General features: G+C 34.5%; 1 protein-coding gene across 1 annotated transcript in view; it reads left to right on the top strand.

Moving 5' to 3' along the window:
- Window positions 1-11681, top strand: part of LOC129221501 (thioredoxin reductase 1, cytoplasmic-like) — a 52759-nt gene extending 41078 nt beyond the window's left edge. The window contains exons 14-16 of the mRNA XM_054855992.1: window positions 3458-3553; window positions 9331-9465; window positions 11137-11681. Coding sequence (XP_054711967.1) covers window positions 3458-3553; window positions 9331-9465; window positions 11137-11199 — 294 coding nt within the window. The 3' untranslated portion in view covers window positions 11200-11681. The remainder of the gene's footprint in view (window positions 1-3457; window positions 3554-9330; window positions 9466-11136) is intronic.
- The last annotated feature ends 7288 nt before the right edge of the window (window positions 11682-18969 follow it).

Below are 18969 nucleotides of genomic sequence, written 5' to 3'. Positions count from 1 at the left end.
TGAAATTGTGTAGGTATTAATACAAAGCACCAAATCAGCAGAAATAAGGTATAAACATTACAAATAAATTTCTCAAACAATGAAAAGAGAGATAGTGTTTTAAATATTTATTTTCAAAGATAATGAATTGAAAGAATACTAAAATCATTTACGTTTTATTCATAAAGTGTTTGAACATATTGGGAGGGACACTATTGTTGTTTTTTCATGACCTCCATGACCCTCCCCTTGTACTTGCCACTGCCCCTCCATTTTACAAATGTTATTCACTATGAAATGGAAAACAACTTAGATATAGTACTAGAATAAAATAGTGCAAGAAAATACTTTCACGGACGGGAGTGTCCCTAGTGGTCACAAAGAAGCAGTGGACATCTTAGGCCTGCATTACAGTAATATCAGTAAACTGTCATTCACTAACCCAGACAAGACTATTGCACGTAGGGCAAGAATCCTTGCTAACAGACACCGAAACAAGAAAGTAAGTGACCCCTTATTCAGCGCTTACTTCTCTCTGCAAGAATTGGAGTTCGCTATTGGAAACTTGAAACTGTCCAAGTCTCCTGGCCCAGACGGCATCTACGGACACATGATCCTACATCTCGGTGAGAAGGCAAAGAAGAGATTGCTAGAAATCATTAATATCTCCTGGAGCAAGGGTCGGCTACCAAGAAATTGGAAAAAAGCTACCATTGTTCCAATTAGGAAACCTGCTAAAAGCGCAAACTCACCAGACAGCTACAGACCCATTGCCTTAACAAGCATTCCATGCAAGATTATGGAAAAAATGATCCTCTCCAGACTTTCTTACCATCTGACTTCCAAAAACCTATTACCTAAAGAACAATTTGCGTTTAGGAGAGGACATAGTACCACAGATCAAGTTCTTTACTTTTGTCAAAATATCAGAGATTTCCAAAACATCAAACCAACAAATCACACCATTGCGGTTTTTCTGGATCTTTCCAAGGCGTTTGATAGGGTGTGGTGGAACCTACTCATCCTGAAACTGCATGACAAATTTGGAATCAAAGGCAGTGCCCTTGCCTGTATTGCTGACTTTCTAAGAGCCAGAATTTTTCGTGTTAAGTGTCAAGACACCCTATCTAACTGGTTCAAAACGTATCAGGGGGTCCCTCAGGGATCCGTCCTTAGCCCAACTCTGTTTTCATTGTTTATGGCTGGATTCGAAAGTATCATCGCTCCGGAGTGTGATGTCGGAATATTTGCTGACGACATTGTGCTGTGGTGCTCTGGCCCTGATGTGAAAAATATTGAATCGACCTTAAACGCTACGTTAACGGATGTGTGGAAGTTTGCAAACAACCACAAACTGAATTTTAACGTCACTAAATCATATGTTGGACTTTTTACCACCAATAAACACCTGTACTCGTACCACCCCCAAGTCCTCTTTCAAGATCAGCCTCTTTCATATGTTAAACATCCAAAGTACTTGGGCTTTGTTTTAGATCAGGAGATTACGAGCAACGGACACATCTCAAATCTGGTGATCAAGAGCCGTAAGAGACTGAATATCCTTAAGTACATCTCTGGCAGAGACTGGGGTGCTGACGCCAAAACACTCAGATCAACATACATTGCACTAATCAGGCCTATCCTTGAGTATGGATTCCCGGTATACTTCTGCGCCTCGACATCTAACCTTCTCCAGTTGGAGAGAGTGCAATTGAGTGCGGCTCGCATCATAACAGGCCTAAGAAACAGCTGCCCAAATGATATAGTACTTTATGAGGCTAATCTCCCTCCCCTTGGCCTCGTTAGAAACTCGAAACTGGTGAAATACTTCAACAAACTAAAAAGCTATGAAAATCAGAACCGTACATCTGAATATCTGTCCAGCTGGAGTAGCAACCAGAGACTCAAAAGGAATAGCCCACTTGGTCTGGCCGACAAACTGGATATTATATCCCATTCAGTGGAGTACTCATCTCTAACACCCTGTGTTAGTCCGACTGAGGGACTAATTGGAGTTCACTTCCACTCTGAACTACCGTCTCAAACCAACAAAAACTCTGATGTCCCTGAATATCTACGACAACTGGCTCTGGAGGTCATAAATAGTATCCCGAGTTACGCTACTCTTATTTATACAGATGGGAGTAAAGACGAGTCAAATCATACTGGGAGTGGTATATATATTGAGAATCCTTCTGTACGTCTCTCTCGACGCAACCCAGACCACTGCTCGGTCTTTAAGAGCGAATTAATAGCTATTAAGGAGGGTTTAAATCAAATTCTCCACTCCACAGACTGTAGTGACATCTGGATTCTTACAGACAGCCGTAGCTCAATTCAACATCTACAGGACTGGAACCAAGTAAATGACCTAGTAAGCATTCAAATCATCAATATGCTTAAAACTATTTCAAAGCGAAGAGACGTCCACCTTCAGTGGATCCCCTCCCACGTCAACATTCCGGGAAATGAAACCGCGGATGCTTTGGCAAAAAGAGGCTGCTCTGAGATGGCCACGACTGATTACGACCTAACCTTTGAAGAAATTTTCTCTGCGGCGAAAAATAGAGACCGGCATGTCTGGCTAGCTCCTCCAGCTCATTCTTGGTACAGTAGACCAAAACCAGGAGGTGCATTACGTTTCAAGGCCGACAGACAGGACCAAACGGCCATCTCAAGACTCTTCAGTGGGCACCTGAAATGCATGTCATTTGAATCCGGCCGTAAAGTCTTCCCAACGTGTCCCAAGTGCCATTTGCTGCCGGCCTCCCCGCAACACCTACTGGATTGCTTGGGGCTCACTCTTGAGGATGTCCGCGACAACCCACTCCTGGTGCTCGACTTTGCGAGGGTGCATGGAATTATGGATTTGATTTAGCTGTCGCTAGATCCTGAAGGATTGGACACAACAACAAATACTTTCAGATCTAATTCTAAAGGCTTGTTCCTAATAAAAGAAAAATACATGTTCAAATGGGCTCCACTAAAATATAAAATTGAAAATGTCCTTTTAGAAATAGTTATTCTTTTTAATAAATACAAATACAATGGTAAAGCTGAAATAGCAATGAAAATTATATTTTAGTATGATTTTTAAACTATAGATGTAAGCTCTTAAATGAAATGTATTCATTTTACATTGACTTTTTAATTACTGTAAGAGCACTTATTTTCGTAAGCTGTAATTTTTGAGAAATTCATACTATCTTTTTTCAAGAACTGAAAATTTCGCTAACTTTATATGAACAGAGCTGAAAGTTGGTTATATACGTAAAGTTCAAATATTTCACAAGGTTAAAATTTTTGTGATAAGCTTAGGCTGTCGAAAATTAAAGCATTTGAAAAAGTGCTTTTACAGTAATATGGTGCAAAGGTTTTGAAGACCTTTTATTGAAATGAAGTAATGTTTTTTAAATGTTGTTTCCATTTGCTTTAAGCACCTTTGCAGTATCAATAACAACTTTTTACTTTTACATAGGTGTATCATTCTAACATTATGCCCCTTGAATGGACTGTACCTAAGCGAGAAGCTAATGCATGTTATTGCAAGCTGATATGCTTAATTCCTGAAAATGTAAGAATTTATTTTTTATTATTGATTTTTCTTCATGAACATGTAAATTCTGAAAGTAAAAGGATTCTCACAACTAACGGCAGATAAGATATTACTTTTAATTTCTCATGTGTGTCATATTTTCACGCACAAGCTATACATATATTTTTTTGGAAAGTTATGATGTTCATACATGTGTAAACAGGTATTTTTTATAGAAAAAATATGCTTATAAAGTAGCCACATAGGTGCATTATCAAATTATGGCTATCCCCCTGAAACTCCATTTATTTATCGAAACGGTGGAGCACCTGACATCCAGTTACACACCATGGTAACCGACATCTATGCAACATAAATTTTGAAAAGTCATTTATTAATTGATTGCCTTCCATTCTGGTGTTAATGCTAATTAACTTTTAAAGAATAACTATCAAATTCATGCCTGCCAACTTTTCCGTTTTTCGTTGCAACCTTCTGGCCAGAAAATAAAATCTTCCATTTTTTGAATTTTCGGTAACGCCCTAACTTGTTTCCCTCATTCTTTTTTTTTTTTTTTTTTGCAAAATTATTTTACCAAGCGATGGCAGTGATACAAAGGAAGATAAAAACATTGCAATCAAAACCTTACGTCATGCCTCAGAAGAAGAAAACGAATCACAGAGCAGGGAGATAGCGACGCGCTTCCCTGTACGACAGTCGTTTAGAGGCAGAGCTGTGCGCTGTTTTGTTTACCCCACGCTACTGTTTTGTTTATTTTTATTGTTGTGTGTGTTCAAGCATCCTTTTAAGCATGGAGAAAAAAAGCAATATCTGCAACATTACAGAGACATATAAGCGTGTGAATTTAGCTGGATAAAAAAATCAAATTGTGGTGATTCATACGCGTACTGCACAATATGTTCCACGGACTTCCAAGATATGCTATGGCAGTAAAAGTGATATAGTACAGCACCAGAACTGCCAAAGGTACGTAGATAAAACAAAGCTGATGATGATAATCAGTCGCAGAAAATAATTTGTTTTTTCTCCTGTGCAACTACTAATGTTGACAATTCAGCAATTAATGCGGAATGCCTCTTTACTAGTTTTCTAGTGGAACACAATATTCCGTTGAGTGTTGCCGACCACGCTGGTCCGCTATTCAAAAAAATGTTTAGTAATTCTAATATTGCTAAAAATTGTGCTTGTGGACACACTAAAACTTCTGCAATAGTTGGTGTTTTTGCCTCTGAAAGGATTGAAGAAATTCTAACTTCCCTAAAAAAATTGCCATTTTTAGTTGGAATTGATGGTGGCAATGATACAGATTGCAAGATGCATCCGATCGTTGTATTGTTTTACAATGATGAGACTGGTGATATACAGCATAATATTTTTTCATTAAATGTTGTAACAGGAAGGTCAACCGGAAAAAATATATTTCAAAGTATGTTAGAGGGTTTTGAGAAGTATAAAATTCCATTAAAAAGTTGCAATGAATTTGGGACTGATAATGCTCATGTAATGCTTGGTGATAATAAGGGAGTCACCTACTTTTTAAAGGAAGTGAACAATGAAATCATTAAAATAGGTTGCAGTTGCCATTTAATTAATTTAGCTGCTTGTAAAGCAGTTGCAACTATACCAGCCAGGGTTTAAGCTGGGTTCAAAAGTTCTTTAGCATAAAAGCTAAAATTGATGGAAAAATGTTAGCAAAATGCTAAAATGTTACACATTCTCATATATTTGTATATGCCTCAGTGTGTTTCATCTCCAGTTGAAAATAAAATTCATATTTCATTTGTGACATCCTTGAAGAAATAAGTACAACAGCAATTTTTTTAAAACATAAAATAAAAAAAGAAAACATGATTGGTGTTTAGAACGTTGCAGTCCCCTCCTCCTAATAAAGCAGTTTTTTTTTTTTTTGGGGGGGGGGGGACATAATGCCAGATAAGACTAATAGTTATTGAACTTAATTGTAGTTTAAACATCTTAGCTAAGATTTAAAAAAGATTAAGTTGATTATCGCCATGCACGCTTCTTCTCTAGGAGCATACATTTCTTCTTTATTTAAAAAACTAATTTATTTTTTATTTGAGCAAAAAAGCGAAAATGCATTGCTTTATTTTCGCAATTCAGATAGTGTTTTCGCATTATGCGAAAAATGTGACCGTAGCAGAAACCCTGATACCAGCTGATGTTGAACAAAAAAATAATTGATATATTTTTTTACTTAGAGAAAAGTTCAAATCCAAAGGAAGCATTAAAGAGATTTCAAGTTTGACACAACATAGAAGTAAGAAAATTTTTAAAACATGTGTGCCAACTAGATGGTTGTCTTTGCATAAGTATTTGGACAAGATACTTCAGCAATGGACCCTTCTTCTAAATTTTTTTTATAAGTGAAGGAAAGAAACTCAACCTTGTGGCAAGTAAGAACTTTAGACTGTTGAATGACTTGGTAAAAGAGAGCAAGAAGAGAAAAGTAGTAGCTGAACAGAATACAGTCAAGCATTTTAAGAACAATGCATTACAGGTTGTGTCAGTGACTAAGCAAAGCAAAAGTAAGCAAAAACAAGTTCCTTCAAAAAAAAAAAACAATCTAAGAGCTGTGAAAACCTTCAAAAGAAGAAAAAGAGTGGGGAAGGAAGAAAAAAACTGAAAGCAGTCACTTGAGAAGAAAGAATTTTTTACTTTTTTGTCTTCAGAAAAAACAAAGCTTATTCATACTTTTTATTGAGAATTGCATCAGAATTTAATATGAGAAATGTTCTTCTGCAGTCCTCAGCGCCACTTGTACACAAACTGCAAGACATTTTGCTAGATCTTTTGAAGAGTCTTCTAATCAAGTTTGTTAAGCCCTATGTTATGAAAGAGTTTTGAGGTTTTGCAAATAAAATTTAAAGATACAAGTAACCAAAAAAAAAAAAAAAAAAGATGCTGATGTTTTCATCAGTAACTCTGCTTATGAAATTGTTCAACACCTGAAACCTGCTGAACAGAAAGAATTATATGTTAATGTAAGAAAATATTACACAGCAGCTTGCTCATACATAACAAGGAAGTTTCCTTTGTCATCTGAAGTTCTTCATAGTGCAAGCGTAGTAAATTTAAAGACTTGAGAATCAATCATTTAACAAAATCAGATTTTTCATTAAAAAATTTCCATTTCTGTTGGCAAAAGATGAAGATGCCTGGGACAAGCTAGAGGAGTAATTTCATGCTTTCCAAAGCAAAGATCTAACAAATGTGTTGAAAGAGGACAGAGTCGATCGGCGAATTCATATTCTTAAGCAAATTAAAAATGTAAATGGAGCTTTGAAGTATAACAGAATTGCGAATGTCCTTTCAGGTATTTTAGTAATCCCACACAGTAATAATCTGTCCAGTGTGACAGATTATTTTCCATTGTAGAAAAAAAAAATAGAACATTATTTCAGGCTTCATTAAGTGAGGAAACTCTTGAAAATTTGCTGATTTTGAAGGGCAAAAATAATGTGCCATTACCTGCTATGGACTTTAAGAAAGATATGCTTTTGAAGGCCAACAAAGCAACTGTTAACCAACTCAGCAGTGATAAATTATATTATTTAGCCATATTGGGATTTTAAACAAACTTAATTGATGTAGGGTTTTCTAAAATTTTAACTTCATATGCTTTTATAATATTTGTACCACCTATGATAGTGCTAAAGACACAATTTGTTTTCATACTATTAAGTATTGTTTGCTGTTAAATAAACTTAATGCTAAATGATATTAATGAATTCAATTTTTCTTTCTTGATGAAATTCTTTAAATTTTTACATTGAAAAAATGATTTTAATGCAAATATATGTTGGTCAAAGATCTTCTGTTTTCTTTCATAATCTTCTGTTTTTTGATCTTCTGGTTTTTGATTGTCAGAGGTTGGCAGGTATGCGAATTCCATCGAGTTCCAGAAAAATACTTGAAAAGTGTTCCTAAAAAATACTTGAATAGGGTTTTAGAATTTATGCACATTCATTTTTATTCTGCTTATGTAGCAATTGTAATTTCAAGATTGTTTGTTGCATTTCATTCATGACCATTTCTTGTTACGATGCATAGAAATTCGTTTTTAATTTAATACTAACAGGTGGGCTGAAAAGTTCTTAGACTGACATATAGAGGATGTTAATAGTTAACTCCACAATAGTTTTAGTTAGTACCAACCTTCAAAAGAGATACTTATTAATTTCACAGTTGTTGGACATCTGGTTTTTGAGACATAGCGTTGAAAGTGAAGCAACTTTCGTTATTGTGTAAAAAAAGTAACAAAGAATTTCGTGTGTTAATGAAGCAATGGTTTTTTGGCGAAAACAAATACCGTTAAAGCTAAGGTTTGGCTTGATATAACTTGTTTGAACTCTGAACAAGGTAACTCAACCGTTGAAAAATGGTTTGCTACATTTAAACGGGACAAAACAAACGTCAGAGATGATGCACGCAGTGGACGCCCCAAAGAGGCAGATACCGATGAAAACATCAGAAAAGTCCACAAAATAATTTTGAATGATCATAAAGTCAAGTTGACTGAGATAGTCAAAACCTTTAAGATATTAAAGAAACGTGAATGACATGTCGTGAATGAATATTTTGGTATGCGAAAGCTGTGTGCGAAGTGTTTGCCGCGCTTGCTCACAATTGACAAAAAAATGACGTTTTGATGATTCAGAACAGTGTTTATCAATATTCAACCGTAATAAAATCGAATTTTTCTGTCAGTATATCACTCTATGGATGAAACATGACTCCATCACTACACTCCAGAGTCCAATCGACAGTCAGCCGAATGGACTAAACGCGATTGAATCGAATCCAAAGCGTGGAAAGACGGAACAGTCGGGTAGCAAGGTTATGGCATCAGTATTCTGGGATGCACATGGTATTATATTACTAGATTACCTCAAAAATAGTCAGACCATCAACAGCATTTATTATAAGGTTTTTGGAGCGTTTAGACGATTAAATCATGAAACAACGACCTCATCTAAAGAAGAAAAAAATTCTGTTTCATCAAGGCAATGCACCATGTTGCAAATCAATGAAAACTATGGCAAAATTGCATGAATTAGACTACGAATTGCTTCCCCAGCACTGTATTCTCCTTATCTAGCCCATCAGTGACTTTTTCCTCTTTGCAGACCTCAAAAGAATTCTCGCTGGAAAGAAATTAAGCATTTCTGCAGAGGAAATAGCCGAAATTGAGGCGAAAGAGAAATCATACAATAAAACTGGTATTGAAAAACTACATGAAAGCTATATTCACTGCATCGCCCTCGAAGGCAAGTATATTAAATAACGTAATCGAATCTTACCAAAAAAATATGTTTTACAATGCTAGCCTATGAACTTTTCAGCCCAACTGTAAAACTATTTTTATACGGGCTCTTAAAATTCTTCTGAAATTCATTGAACATTCTTTTAAAAATACCTTTATTTTAAAATTATGACCTGTTATATTTATGCATAGGAACATATTGTATGGTGGTATAGGTAACTTAACCAAAGCTCAGTGTTACTAATCCACAAGAGTTTTTGCTCTGATTATTTTAAAAATAAATGTATTGACTAAACCACTATGGAATGTTTCGTAACTGCTAATGGTAGCATTAAAGTCCAGTTCCTTTCAATTGTGGTCTCAAAGTTTAGCACGCTTATTTTTAGCTTCGGCATCCCCTTTTAAAGGTCTTGTAAGGAATGTTACTATAATTCAATAATTTTATTTTGGTATTTTTGTATGTTTATGAATTTTTTTTTTTTTGAAATAAATCAACTTTTTTTTTATGCAGGAACGAGTAATAGGTTTTCATTACTTGGGACCAAATGCAGGTGAAGTTACACAAGGCTTTTCTTTAGGTCTGAAAAAGGGTGCTACCAAAGCGGATTTTGATGCTATGATTGGAATACATCCAACATGTGCTGAGGTATATAGATATGTATATATGTATGTTTTTTTAACTTGTTCAAAGTTGGTAGATTTCGAAATAGTAAAATTTTTTAAATTTATTCTTTGTTAATATATTTAAAAGTATTGAAGTTACTTGCTAGATAAAGTTAAAATTTGTAGTCATTATGTGGCTACTAAATGGAAAAAAAATAGCTAGTAAGCATTTTTTAAATTTACATTACAATATCTAATGATCTTTTAGCATTAGATGTAACCACATTAGAAACTTTTAGAAGGGGGACCTTTTTTTCTATTTATTCTTATTTTGCTGTCATAGTCTCCTCCCTTCTCACCCTTGCCTCTTTTAACACACATTTGCACCGTCAAAATCAAACTGGAGTAAATGTCACGACCTTTTCTTCAGCAATTCTACTTGGGATACAACATCACCATCTATGTTTTCAAAACATTGATGTAATAGGATGCTGTTTTATCACTTCATAGCCCAATTTATAAGCTATTTAATTCAGTTCCTATGCTGTGCATTTTTGTTTATGTTCTTTGACAACATTAAACAGTTACAGGATCTGTGTGGCGCTGTAGGGAATATTTTTACTTCAAAGCCAAGCCATAGTATTAGCTTATTTTTGGGTTTGTAAAATGAATGCTTTTCGAAAATGGTTATTAACATTAAAACTCGATGAGTTAAGGATTAAAAAAAAATGTGTACAAATCTTAAATTATGTTTTTCAATTACTTTTCTTAATCAGTGAAAGACTTTCTAAATATTATTATAATTATTAAGAGTATTATACACTGTAGATGTAGACCTTGTAAACTCCTTATTTGATTGTCTTTTTACATCAGGGCTACTCGTGATGACAAGTCTTGCTTGACAAGTTTGCACTTAGTGGTAAAATACTAAAGAAATAACTAGTATGTAAGGGAAAATTGCATACAAATCGAAACTCACTGAAACTAATTGTATGTGGCAGGAAAGAAATATAAATCTTTAACTGCAACTGCAGTGCATGGAAACAAAAGTAGAGGTATTATTTTTTACTGTTTCCCTGGAGAAAACGAAAGAGGCGTGCCCTTGATACACCTACTATCTAAAGAAATAGGCTATAAGCTTGGAGTTATGGCTTGCAATCAAGGATTTGCTGTCCCCTGCTGTCCTGATTATTTCAAAAAAAGAAAATTTGAATTTTTGACATTCAACAGTGTGCAGGCATTCATGTGTGTAGGCATGCATGTGTGTATGTATGTATGCATGTGTGTGTAGGATATAGACGCAACCTGGAGATGATTTTCGCTTGAGCAGTATCATCGGGTGGGGCCGGTAGATGGGTGGTGCTGCACAGGAAGGTGAGGAGTGGGGGGGGGGATAAAATCATAGGAACGTCATTCAAGGGTCAAATGAAAACAATAAGCAATTCGTGATTGCTCATTAAAAATCACTGAATGCTAAACATGCAAAAATAAACAAATCCTTGCTGCGCTTATTTTGCATGGAGGTTTGCTACTTGTTTTTCTTTCAACTTTATCTTTTAAATTAGTGGACCAGGAATCTGAACCATTTGCATCCCTTTCATTCTGTAATTTATTAGCAGCTATTAAATTATTCCTATTTTTGAATTTTCTAATTTGATACTTCACTGGTATGTTATTAACTAGTACTTAATGAATATTTTTGCCCTTTTTCCAGATTTTCTCAACTCTCACTGTTACAAAAAGCTCTGGAAAGTCAACTTTGCAAGCTGGTTGCTGAGGTTAAATCCTACTGCTGTTTCACTAAAATGTGGATTATTTAGTCTGAACTAAGAACACTCTAAGTTGGTTGAAATTTCTAATTACTTAATCTTTTTAATTTTTAAAAATCAACCTTGTTTTCAGACTCAAGATAATCCACACACAGCAGTAGGACAATGTTATTTATCTTAATCTTGGATTTGGAGTAACTATATGTATGATGGCTTTTCTGTAAACCGCTAATGTGGCTAGAATAAGCCGGATGTGTTCAGATCCAAAGATTCAGATTCTATTTGTAAAAATACTTTTAAAGAAAAACAATTTGAATGTTATTCATGTTCTGGAATTCAAAATGTGATATCTTTAGTGTTACTTTTTAATGATTTTAGCAAGTGCTCTATTTATTACCTAATGCTTTACTAATGCTTTGAACTTGTTAAATTGTTATAAATAATATAAAATGAGAAAATGTACCTATTTTAGTAATAAAATGCTTTTGAAAGTATATCAGAAATATGTTCCATTTTGTGTGTTTTACTGTTAGTTATTTCTTACTTAATAAATATTTAAATTAAACGTAATGAAAGGCTTTTTTTGTATATAAATTCATCAGTTTGTAAATTTTCAAATGTATTCTTTGTATTCAAATAAGAGTGAAGAAAATTGATAATTCACACACTCTGAGATGTCCCCAATTTCACCCAGGACAATATTTCTCTGCATTCCCATGCTTTGAATTTTTATCAAGTTATAAATGTGAATTCATGTGTGCAAGTCCCTGTTTAACCTGCAAGACCTCTTTCGTAACCGTTAGTCCTAGTGCATCTTACAGTTGCAAAAATGCTCAAAATAAGAGATGCAGAGTTTATATATTCCAAGTTTGAAAGGAAGATTTTTTTTTTTTTTTTTTTGAAAAAATGCGAAACCTAACTTTTTACATGGGCCCTAGGTCCCTTTCATCACAAGCGTGAAAAGCAATCCAAACACAATAAATTTGACATTCGTGTGATCAATACTAACTGAAAGATGAAACGCAGCTTGTTGTGACTTACACCACTTTACACTCCTGTCAATTACATCTTTTTTGGGGGGGAGGGGGGAGCGGTGCTGTGGCTAACACGGGTTTAAAATTTTATATGTTGTTTGCAAGATGTGCATAGTGTTTTTTCAAGCTGTACGAGCTTTCGTTCTGTGTTTTTACAAATCATAGCATAACATTTACACTTTGCTTTCCAACACAATTAAAATATAAGTACAGTTAAACCTTGTTATCGCAACACCTGAATTTCATGATATTCCAGATGTCCTGTCAGGTTTTCAAAGTCCCGAACCTATGCCATGTAATCTTAATTTTAAGTGGCTCCTGATTTTACGACTGTTTTATAGTGAAACTTCGGTCACCACAACACTTTGATTATATTTGTATTTTGTCGCCACAATTTCTTTTCTCTTGATCTCGGTTTGTATTGCTTTTAAATGTATTTTTGTCTCAAAAACAGATTATTTCAGTCATCCAGAAAATAATGGTTACCTATTTCATTTTTGCCAACATTTTAAGTCTCTCAAAGAGTAGCCACCAATAAATATTAAATCGTCAGCCATGGCAAAAAGGATTCCAATAGGCTACTTCTCATATAATCTTGCAAAATTATGTGTAGTGAGGAGCGCAATTGAAAATAAAGTATTCCTCTCACACAAGCTGATAAGCTGAGTGATCAATTTAGAGAGGAAAAAAGGCTTTTTTTTTTTCTTATTTTGGCTGCATTTTTGTGCATAAAATGAAAACTAAACTTTTGCAAACACTTCGACTGAAAAGGAGCACGTTCGAGATATGGAGACATCTTTACATTATTTTGGGACTGAGTAAACACTTCCAGATAAAGGAATAGGTTTTGAAATGGGGTTCAAATTTTAAGGGGAAATGTCTTTTTTTAGCCCAGAATTTAGGGGGGGGGGTTTCTAAGTTTGAGGGAAGAATTTCACTAGTTTCATATTTATTAAAACTTTCTTTATAGTACTACTTTAGCCATGTATTGACAGGTAATGTTTTTCAATCCAATTAAAGATTTTGAAGCACAACGCATGAGTTATAAGAGCAAGTAACAAAGTGTCAAAAATTGGCCTATAAGTGAATAAATGAAAGCATTTAATAAAAGCATTAATTACTAGTGAGCTGCATTAGCAAAAAGGCTTTTAAACAAAAATGGCAAAAAGCGTTGTGAAAACTAACAATCGATCTGCAATCTCCTAATTCCGGATGCACGAATTTTCCCATATTTAAGCACTTTAAAATGCATCATATATTGAACATAACAATGCAGGGGTTCATCCAGACACAAATTATGTCTGCTTTACAGCCCCTTCACAAAAAACTCTGTATCGTAACCGTGGCCGCTTCACAAAATTTCGTATCTTAAAATTAGACCTTTTTTCAAAATTTCATTTCTAAAAAGTTCTTTATCAATTTTAAGATCAGTCAATTTGTCTGAAAGCGGAACGTCATCAAAAAAGAAAAAAATAATAAAATAAAATTCTCCAGCTTCTAAGTCATTTCCTGTGAAGTCTTTTACGCAAAAGGATTTCAGATTAAATTTGTGATAGCTAAACATGTTCATTACGTTGTGACAGGATTTTTTTTCACAAAAAATAAAGAAAAATGCTTTAAAAATAGTTCTTTTTTTCAAAAAAAGACAAATTTCTCTTTTTCACAAAATGCGGACCTAAAGTTAATATCGACCTCTGCAAGTTTACAAGAAATGAAAAATCAGAAGATTTGTGAAAATAAATGCACTTAAAGAAATAATGCAAAATTACAATCTTATTTTTTAGTAAACAAATTGAAACGTTGTTTCTGAATAAGAGCAAAAATACTTGTCACTAATTCGAACCCTTTTGAAACTCATTCTGGAAAACTACGCTTTACAAAGCTTGCAATCGCAAAAGCGGAAAAAGCCCATACAAGAGGAAGTAAATACAGTAAACCCTCGCTGATGCGGTACAATGCAAACAGATGAAATTTAACTCTTTCAAAATCCAAAGTCCTAAAGATTGCAGATTACACGTAATCAACTGTATTTTGGCGTGCTAATAATCGAGCTTGTGCCACTGGAGACATTTTAAGCAATTGGTTCCAAAGCTCTTTTCAGAAGTAAAGTTAATTAAACTCAAGTTGTTCAGAACTCACCGGAAGAAGAGCTTTTAGGAGTGACAAACGAGGCCAAAACCAACGAGGATACCGACGTCGGTGATGCACAACCAAAAACGTTCACATTGAAAATTTTGAGCCATTCCTAGACAATAGAAATGATCTTTCTGATTTGTTAGTGAAAGAAGATTATATCATGAAAATGAAGCACAAATGATCATGGATGCGTTAATGCTCTGCAAAGAATTACAGAGAAAAATTCTTAATGACTGCCAAAAGACCATCATAGCCAACTCCTCTTTATAAACAGAGCACGAAATTAATTTATGTTTTCTTAAATGCATGTTGTGCATAAAAGTCAATATAAGTACACATTAAACTTATACAATTAGTCATCACTAGAATGAAGTATTTTGTTATCTACGAAACCAAACCCTTATTTTAACACTAGTATTAAGTCTCAATTTACGCAGCATTTCCGTGGAATGTAACCTCCGCGTAATACGAGGGTTTACTGTAATATATGTATGTTTGATCATTTAAGTTGTTCATTTACTTTTTATTCCTTCCTTTAGCAGTGGCGGCGCGAGAGCAAAAGTAGACGTCGGCGATGTAGTTTTGCGAGGTCCTATTAATCATAAAATATTTTCAGACAAATCATTGAATTCACGGAATTTTTGCACTAACTATTGGCACTTATAGTTTCCAATTCACTTAATTGCTAGGACAAAAACGTTTCGTGACTAGTAGCGCAATAAAAAAGTTTTTTTTGGTGGGGGGGGGGAGGGGGCGGCACATTGAAAAAGGAAAAATGACCTGATAGAAAGGTGGAAAATTTTTTACATTTTTAGTTTAAAAACGCCATTTTAGGCTTTCTTTGCTGATGTTAGGGGAAAAAATTTACAGAGGTCTCGGTGAAAATTTCTAGAAGTTGAAGCCTTAAAAACGCAATTATAGGCCGTTTTTATTGACTTAAAGGGTCAGAGAGTGTCCCAGATCGATTCTTTTGTTTAAAAAAAAAATAGGTCAAAATCAATCCCCTGCAAATTCTCGAAATCGAAGTTTCAAAAACAGAATTTTAGACAAACTTTGATGATTTTACGGAAAGGGAGGGAGCTCTTCCCTCGAAAAATTTTGAAAATTATGCTTCTAAAAACTTTAGCAAAATTTACATTCAGGAGCCAGTCCACCTAAACTTTTTTGTTGATGTAGTTTAAAAAACCTAATTGCTAATGATATAAAAGAAAGGCGGTATGGGGACCCTTGCATGAATATTTTCTGATATTCAAGGCTTAAAAATGCGATTCTAAGGCCATATTTTGTAATATTAGGTTCGGTAATTTTTGAAATTCAAGCTACAAAAACAGTTTTAAGCGATTTTCGATGTTGTTTAGTATTTGGGGGCTTTAGCTTTAAGCTGGAAATATCGCGAAATTTAAGATCTCGAAACGAAATTTCAGATGCTCCATAATGCTATCGGTGCGCGCGTGTATGGAGGGGTGTGTGTTCGGAGGAGCAGCATTTTGAATATTTTCTAATTTTTCAGCAAGAGAAAAAGAAAAGAAATAGAACGGGGTGGGGGGGGGGAATAGAGTTAGCCGATCAATAAGCTGTAGCTAGTGAATATTTTAAATTCAGGTTCCTACAGAATTGGGCCCCGCATTTGCTAAAGCTGGCTCTGTGTAGTCTCCGCTGCACGCACTATTTTGATTACTTTTGTGTCTGTTGCATTTAATAAGAGCTTCAATTGAAAACATTTAAATTTCTTAAAACTTTTGAGAATTTACTTCTGAGAATTTTGCGAGGCCCTATCTGCGCGAGGCCGTCGGCAGTCGCCGACGCCTAGCGCCGCCACTGTCCTTTAGTTCCAGCTTTCGCGCTATTTTTAAACCAACCCGATTTATGAAAATGGTTGTACTTTGGATTTTGCAGAATGATAAATTTTCTAAGTTCAAATGAAAATAGCCGCTGTAAAATAAATAAACTGAAGAAGTGTTCCAATATCATGAGTTTTTTTCTAAATATGTACAAAAAAGAGGCCAACTCATAGTTTACACAAGAGTGTCCATCGCCAAAAAGTGCACCCCCTCCCAAAAAAAAAGACTTCCCTGAGCAAAGCCTCCCCCCCCTCCCCCCAAGTAGTCTACTGACTACAATCAGCATTTTGCATTTTTCAAATAGAATCATGTTTAGCAAATAAATTTAATTTCAGATGTAAAAACTATCAAAGCTAGAAAATATTAATTTTTCTCTACATGGGATTAAATTATGTCTATGAGCTGCATTGCTTCCACATAGATTTAGTGGTTGAGATTGGAAAAACTAAAGTCATGCAGAGTGTGCAGAGTCGAAGCTCTTTAAAAAAAAAAGTTTCTACCGTTTATGTCTGCGTTTGTGGTTCATATATTTTCGCTATAGTTGTATTCAAAAATAAAACTTAGAATAGACTGAAAAGCTATTAGCTGTGAGGAGAGGTTTTGAAATTTGTAAAATAAGCTGTAACTACAGATTGCATCATTATTTAATCAAGTAAAAGTAGGTGCAGGATAAATTAAGTTCATGATGGATTTAACTATAAACTAAACAAGATGCAGCTTAGCCCTCCTACCAATTTGTTGCGGTGGGGAGGGGGGGAAGAAAAGAGGGCAATAAAAAAAAAAAAGGACTTGAAAAAAAATTTTTACTTTTAAACTCACGAAAATTCAGAAAAATATAGTTTTAAACCTTGAATTTTAAGATTTTCAGCGAAAGGTGAAAGAGGGGGGGGGGGGGGGAAGGGGCGTAAGGTTTTCATTGGGCTTTGTCTATTGTACTAATTTTATTACATAGTGCCGATTTACACGGTTCCCGCTTTCGGACATGTGACGTCATTTTGAGCTCGAAAACCAGTTTTCGCGCCTCTAAAACCTGCCTGACTTCGTCGGGAATGGGTTGTGGATCGTCCACAACTCCAAGTGCTCCAAGTCAGAAAAGCGAAGTCCGACGTGCAGTGATTGGCTATTGATGTCACATGCTTTCGTTTCTATAGTAACAATAAACCTTCCAAAATCAGGGGAAAGGTAGCCATCTTTGTGTCTTGTCTACGGCACTGATTTCGATGAAGTAAATTTCAAAGTGCAACTTCGAAATTGAACAACTACGTAAATCGTTGATAATCGCTAGAAACAAATGAGCCTCTTTTTTTATGAAGGACCATCATGCACTGGAAAAAAAAAGCGATTTTACACATGCTAGGAACTGCAGCGAGCATCTATACGAATTAGCTGGGTAATTCTTATCGGCAGGATCATTTCTGTATATTCTGTCATAAAAATTATCTTGCTGGCAAAAAGAAGATATAATAATTTTATTCTTGCTTATGGAGGCAATGAGAAGATTTACTAGATTTTCAATGTTACACCTAAAACCTTTTCAAGTAAGTATCATTGTGATTGTTTATCATACAAATACTTTGTGATATTACTTACACCTAGTATGTAATAAAAATTAAGACATTATTGTTTTCATTAGTAGCTAAAAGTGTTTAAACAATGTTTTATGCAATATTGTAATAGCTTCATTTCATAACAAATGAAATCTTTAAATAATAATCAACAAAAAATGTTGTAAAGTTTGTTTCTTAGCAACTTCCAAGTATAGTACGTATTCTCAATTATGAGACTGCTTATAGTTCAACGGATTCTTATATATTTACTGTGTTTTATTCTTGGGCATAATTGTGCGTAACTTATTATGGGACATAATATTATGTGCTAGTTATTGTAAAAAAAAATATTCACGACAAATTGTTATGTGCTGAAACAGTTCATGATTTGGCTGGGCTGAAGCTCTGTTCCACTCCTATTTTTAATCATTGCTCAATTGTACTTAATGTTAAAACAACAACAAATTTTGGCAAAATATTCAGTATTCAGCTGAAGATGAGAATAGAATTTTAACTGAATGTTCGGTATTCAGTGCATCCATAGTTTTCGGTTTATGCGGTCTTCTATTAAAAATCAGAGTTTACGGAAAAAAAAGACAGGTATAAATTTTACATTTAATGATAATGATAAAACTAAATACAATGTGTACAAGTTAATTACAACTTTTTTATTTAATTTCCTGATAAATGTTTTTCATGAGCATTCAACAGGAGTTGAAAAGAAAGTTATTATTCATTAGTTGGCTACATAATAAGAATATTAAATGCAAAAATTTTGTTTGATATCTTTCTTTCCAAAGTTACATCAACATTGGAAAAGGATAGGCATTACTTGCGAGTGCCAAACTAGAGTGAAAGGTGGGTGGAAGAAAGGAAAACAATCTCAATGCATGTTACGCATGTTCATTTTAAGCTATATTTATCTGACATTTTTCTGTTTATATACGGGGGGGGGGGGTATCTTCAAGGGTTTTTTTCCCTTGCCATCATTGAATAAAAACTAACCATAAACATCTTTCATCTGACTAAAATTTCAATGTTTAAAATACTTTCCTCTCACATCCTTCACATTTAAACCTCTGGTTTTGCTAATCAACTTTAGCTGAGGGTAAAATATTTATCTTCGTGTTTGTTGTTTCTATATTCATTTCCTTTTGTGCTTGCAAGTAGCGAGAGTCAAAAAAATAATAATAATTTGAATTTTGACATCTTGAATTCAA

This window comes from Uloborus diversus, chromosome 4 (assembly GCF_026930045.1).
Source record: "Uloborus diversus isolate 005 chromosome 4, Udiv.v.3.1, whole genome shotgun sequence".
Classification (NCBI taxonomy): domain Eukaryota; kingdom Metazoa; phylum Arthropoda; class Arachnida; order Araneae; family Uloboridae; genus Uloborus; species Uloborus diversus.
Note: the sequence above shows the minus strand (reverse complement) of the source record. Positions and strands in the feature narration are given on the sequence as shown.